This window comes from Tyto alba, unplaced genomic scaffold, assembly GCF_018691265.1.
Source record: "Tyto alba isolate M040663 unplaced genomic scaffold, T.alba_DEE_v4.0 Super-Scaffold_4, whole genome shotgun sequence".
Lineage (NCBI taxonomy): Eukaryota > Metazoa > Chordata > Aves > Strigiformes > Tytonidae > Tyto > Tyto alba.
This window is the reverse complement of record NW_024881315.1, coordinates 574,840-580,483: the sequence shown is the minus strand read 5'-3', so window position 1 is coordinate 580,483 and position 5,644 is coordinate 574,840. Positions and strand designations below refer to the sequence as shown.

Below are 5,644 nucleotides of genomic sequence, written 5' to 3'. Positions count from 1 at the left end.
GGACACCCCAGGCATAGGGACACCCTGGCACGGGGACACCCATCCTTTGCTCTCCCCAAGCCCCCCACATGCCGCCCAGCACCCATCCCACCGCCTCAACCTGGCAGCACCCTTGGGTGCCCCCGCAACCCCCCCCCCGGGGACTGGGGACTGTCACAGGCGGTGCCACCTCCAGCCAAGCCTCAGGGTGCAGGGACGGAGCCGCTGGGTGCTGGGGGGGCCTCTTTGAGGCCCATCCCTGGCGTGGGGTGCATCCGGCACCCCCCTTTTCCCGCCCCCCCCCCCCCCCCCCCCCCCCCCGCTTCCTGCAGGCTTTATCAGGGGGGACACCCGTTGGGGACAACTCTTCGGCACCGCGGGGACAATGTACGGCAACGTCGAGTCCAGCCGAACCGAGCGGGGGCAAATGTGGGTGCTGGGACCCGGCGATGGGGAAGGTAGGGAGCACCCTGGGGTGCTGGGGGGGGGGGGGGGGGAGCTCAGCAGTCCCGCTGTCCCCAACGCACACCCCCATGTCCTTTTTGGGGGTCTCAGAGTTGCCTGGGGGGGTGGGGGGGGACACGCACACACACCCCCCCCCCCAATCTCTGTGCCAGTGCCCAAAAAGGGTCCCCAGGGCGGGCGGTGGCACCCAGGGGGGTTCTGCCGTCCCTGGTGTCTGAGGGGGGGTCCCCAAGAGGGACTGTGGCTCCAGGGAGGGACCCCGATCTCCAGCCCCAGTGCCCACCTGGGTGAGGGGGGGGGAGCACTGGGGCAAGTGGTGGCACCCCCCCATCGCCGGTGCCCCAGAGGGGGCACTGAGGGGGACCCCCACTTCCATCCCTGGTCCCTGAGGGGTGTCCCCAGGGTGGGCAATGGCACTGAGGGGGATCCCCATCTTTGTGTCTGGGGGGGTGGGGGGGCCCTGGGGTGGTTGGTGACCCCCGGGGGACACTTTCCCACCCCCAACACCCAAAGAGGGGGTCCCCAGGGCAGGCGGTGGCACCCAAGGGGACCCCCATTCCCATCCTCAGTGCTCAAGGGTGATCCCTGGGGAGATCAGAGACACTTTGAGGGGGGGGGAATCCCCCTCCCCTGCTGCCCAATTTGGGGGGGGGGGTGTCCCCAAAGAGGTGGAACTGGGGTGGGGGGGTGGGGAATCCCCCTCCCTCGTCCTCAAGGGGAGTCCCCAGGGATCACGGTGGCACTGGGAAGGGGGACAGCCCCCCCCAAGTGCTGTCACTGCTCTGTGTGTGTGTGTGCGTGTCCCCCAGCCTGCAGCGACCTGTACCCCCCCGAGGAAAACCCCTACGAGCCCCTGGACCCCCCCCTCGCCGCGCCAAGCCAGAAGGACTTACCCGACCCCCCAAGTACGACACGGGCGACGGCAGGAGCGCCGGGACAAAGCCCCGCGGCCGTTACAGCCGGTGCCCCCCAGCTCTGCCCAAAGCGGGGGCCGGTTCTCCCTCACCGCCCCCCCCCAGCGTCGGGGTGCTGCTCCAGGGAGAAACTGGTGCTGGTGGGCACCGTGGCCCTGGGGGTCTCGGTGCTGATGAACATCCTCTTCCTCGCCATCGGCTCGCGGCGCAGTGAGTAGCCCCCGGGGTTTGGGGGGGGGGGGGGGTGTCCACTTCCATCTGGGGAGACGCCGCCGGGGCTGCTGGGGGGGGGAAGGTGATTGGGGTGTTGGGGGGCTCCAGAGCACCCTCTCAGCACCCCTCCAAACCAGCCCTTCACCCACCCCCACCGCGGCATCAGCTCCGGGACACCCCGCGCCTTGCGATGACAGTGACATGTGTGTCCCCCCCCCGCCCCGTGTCCCCCCCCTGCACCCCCAGTCGCAGCCCTGACGGAGACGCTGGAGGCAGAGAAGATGAAGCAGCTGCCGAATGTGGGTGCGTGTGTGTCCCCCCCGCCCCGTGTGTCCCCCCTCCTCTTCCCACGGTGACACCCACGGATGTGTCCCCAGTCCCTGCGTGTCCCCCCAGTCCCCGTGTGTCCCCCCAGTCCCTGCGTGTCCCCCCAATCCCCATGTGTCCCCCCCAATCCCCACATGTCCCCCCCCAATCCCCACATTTCCCCCCAATCCCCACGTTTCCCCCCAATCCCCACATGTCCCCCCCAATCCCTGCCTGTCCCCCCAATCCCCACGTGTCCCCCCCAATCCCACATGTCCCACCCCAATCCCCATGTGTCCCCCCCAATCCCACATGTCCCCCCCCAATCCCCACGTGTCCCCCCCAATCCCTGCCTGTCCCCCCAATCCCACATGTCCCCCCCCAATCCCCACATTTCCCCCCAATCCCCACATGTCCCCCCCCAATCCCCACGTTTCCCCTCAATCCCCACATGTCCCCCCCCAATCCCCACGTTTCCCCCCAATCCCCACATGTCCCCCCCCAATCCCCACGTTTCCCCCCCAATCCCCACATGTCCCCCCCCAATCCCCATGTTTCCCCCCAATCCCCACGTTTCCCCCCAATCCCCCCATGTCCCCCCCAATCCCCATGTTTCCCCCCAATCCCCACGTTTCCCCCCAATCCCCCCGTGTCCCCCCCAATCCCCGCCTGTCCCCCCAATCCCACATGTCCCCCCCCAATCCCCACGTTTCCCCCCAATCCCTCCGTGTCCCCCCCAATCCCCGCCTGTCCCCCCAATCCCACATGTCCCCCCCCAATCCCCACGTGTCCCCCCCAATCTCTGTGTGTCCCCCCATGCCCATGTGTCCCCCCAATCCCCACGTGTCCCCCCCAATCCCCACATGCCTGTCCCCCCAATCCCCACATGTCCCCCCATTCCCCACGTTTCCCCCCCAACCCCACATTTCCCCCCCACATCCCCACGTCCCCCCCCCATTCACCGGGAACCTCCGGGCAGCCTCCCGCTCCTTCCTGCTGTACAACGAAGACCACCGCAAGTGCGTGGAGGCCAGCGGGCAGCACCTGGTGGCAACCCCGTGCCGGCCCGAGGCGGCCGCGCAGCGGTTCCAGTGGTTCCACGGGGACCGGCTCCGGGCCGGGGAGAGCCAGCGCTGCCTCACGGCGACCCGGGGGCAAAACCTGGCCCTGGTCAGGCTGGAGCCGTGCCGGGACGACGGCGAGCTGCAGCGCTGGGAGTGCCACCACGGCGGGCTGCTGGCGCTCGCCGGCTACCAGCTCTATTTCAATTACGGCAACAACCTGCAGCGCACGGTGATGCTCTACACCGGGGACCGCGAGTGGAGCCGCTGGGTGGTCCACGGCAGCAAGGACGACGTCTGTTCCCTCTCCTGTCAGTCCCGGCACCTTTATCCCAAATATTTAGGGCTTTGCCTAACCCTGCGCTGCGGGAAAGTCCGCGTTAACCTGGCACGGACACAGCTGAAGCCAAGCTCAGGCTGCAGCGGGGCGCTACACCCGCCCTACCCTTACATTTAGGGTGACTGAACCCAACCCTAAGAAAGCCCAAACCTGAACGGGGTCCTAATGCCACTGCAGATGTAACTAAATATGCTTAACCTCACCCCAAGTGACATTGGCCCTCGGCTAAACCTTAACCCTTAACCCAGCTCAGGCCTTAAATGTGTGTGCTTTAACCCAATCCTAAGCGAGGTCAAGCCTCAACGGGGTCTTAACCCAGCTCAAACCCTAAATATATGCGCCTTTACCTAACCCTAAACTAGCCCAAACCACAGCAGGGCCTTAGGCATAAACCATTCACAGCCTTAAATATATAGAATTTAAACTCACCCTAATCTAGCCCAAATCCCAATAATCCTAATCAAGCCCTAACCCTAAACATACAGGAGCTATATTAATTGTAAACTAGTCCTAATGCCAGCAGGGCCTTAACCTTAACCCAGATTTAACCCTAAGTATATAGGATTTAAATGAATCCTAAACTAGCCCTAATCCCAGTGGGGTCCTAACCCTAACCCAGCCATAAACCCAAATTTATAGGATTTAAAATAATCCTAATTTATCCCCACATTCTGCACGGCCCTAACCCCAACCCAGTTGTAACCTGAACGTATCAAGCTAAACCCAAAACCCAACGGGACCTTAATCCAGTTATAAATCTAAATATACCAGATTTAACCAAATCCTGACCCAGCCTAAATCCCAATGGGACCCTAATCCAGTCCTAACCCTAAATATATAGGATTTAACCCAAATAAACCTAACCCAGCTGTAATGTTAACCCAGTGGGGAAGTTCAAGTACCGGGGTCGTGTCTCTGGCCGGGGTTGTCCCTGGTCTATGGGGTCTCACAGCCCTAGTTTGGGGGTGACCACCCCTTTTTCTGTGTCCCCCCCACGTCCCCAGGCTGTCCCCCTTGCTCCAAGGGCTGGACCTATTTCAGGAACTCCTGCTATTTCTACTCCAAGACGGCGAGTTCCTGGGATAACGCCCAGAGCTTCTGCTCGGCCCTGGGCACGCAGCTCCTGGAGGTGGACAGCCCCGAGGAGAAGGTGAGGGGGGACAGATTTGGGGGGGACAGACCCAGGGGGGACGGATCCGGGGGGGACGGATCCCAGGGGGGTGATGAGGTGGGACACTGTGGTGCCTGAGGTGGGCTTTGTGGGGAGGGGATGATCTTCTAGGGGACAAGGAGTGGCTAGAAGCCTCACATGATTCCCATAAACCCTGCCCTGAACCCTCCAAGAGCTTTATGGTCACCCTATTTTTCTCATGGGTGGGTGCCGCTCAGCCCTCACCCTAAGGTTTACCTAAATTTTGTCACTCTAACCCTAAATTTATTCTAGTACCTAACACTTATACAATTAAGGCCAACACCATTCCTAATAGAGCCATAACCCCAATACTGAACCAAATCCAGACGAAACCTATCCCTAACTCTACCCCTAACCCTAAACCTGACCCTAACCCTATCCTTGACCTTAAAACTAATCCTAACCCTGGATCTAACCCTTACCATATCCCTGACCCTATCCCTAACAATAACCCCGACCTCAACCCTGTCCCTAACATTAAGCCTGACCATAACCCTAATCTGATTAACCATAACCCTACTCCGATCCTACACCTCACTCTGTCCCAAACCTAATCTCACATATATATGGGATTTGAGCTAACCCTAAGCTACTCTAGACCCTAACGGGGCCCTAACCCAGCCCTAACCCTAAATACACAGGACTTAAGCTAACCCTAAGCTAGTCCAGGTCCCAATGAGGTCCTGACCCTAAATATATAGGACTTAAACTAGCCCTAATAGCCCAGACCCCAATAAAGCTCTAATTTTTAATCCTCATTTTTCATAACTGTGACCCCAAACCTGTGCATAACTCAACCTTAACCCCAGCTGTAGCGCCCCACGGACCCTCACCCTGCCGTCCGTGACCCCAAACCTCTTCTGAACTGTCCCCCAGCACCCAAAAAAACCCCAAACTCCCCCGCGCGCCCCTGACTCCAGAGCAGAGGTTGTGCCAGCAGTGGGGAGTGTGGGGTATTAAGGGGGGATGTGGCATCAGGTCCTACCTGCCACCAGGACCTGCTGTCCCCCTCTGTCCCCAGGGGGGGCTCTGCCATGGGGTGACGCTGCCTTTGTCCCCAGGATCACGTCCGGACGTGCTGCGAAGTTCCTCCTGGCTCGGCATCAGGGATGAGGAGGTCGAAGGCACCTGGAAGCGAGCAAACGGGACTATTTTATCCCGGGAAAGCAGGTAC

The 5,644-nt window shown here is 61.3% G+C and overlaps 1 protein-coding gene across 1 annotated transcript in view; it reads left to right on the top strand.

Annotated features, from left to right (window-relative positions):
- Window positions 1–153: 153 nt before the first annotated feature.
- The window catches only part of LOC116959822, a 5,783-nt gene continuing 292 nt past the window's right edge, over window positions 154–5,644 (top strand). The window contains exons 1-6 of the mRNA XM_042802807.1: window positions 154–437; window positions 1,254–1,568; window positions 1,818–1,874; window positions 2,857–3,249; window positions 4,283–4,428; window positions 5,532–5,640. Coding sequence (XP_042658741.1) covers window positions 365–437; window positions 1,254–1,568; window positions 1,818–1,874; window positions 2,857–3,249; window positions 4,283–4,428; window positions 5,532–5,640 — 1,093 coding nt within the window. The 5' untranslated portion in view covers window positions 154–364. The remainder of the gene's footprint in view (window positions 438–1,253; window positions 1,569–1,817; window positions 1,875–2,856; window positions 3,250–4,282; window positions 4,429–5,531; window positions 5,641–5,644) is intronic.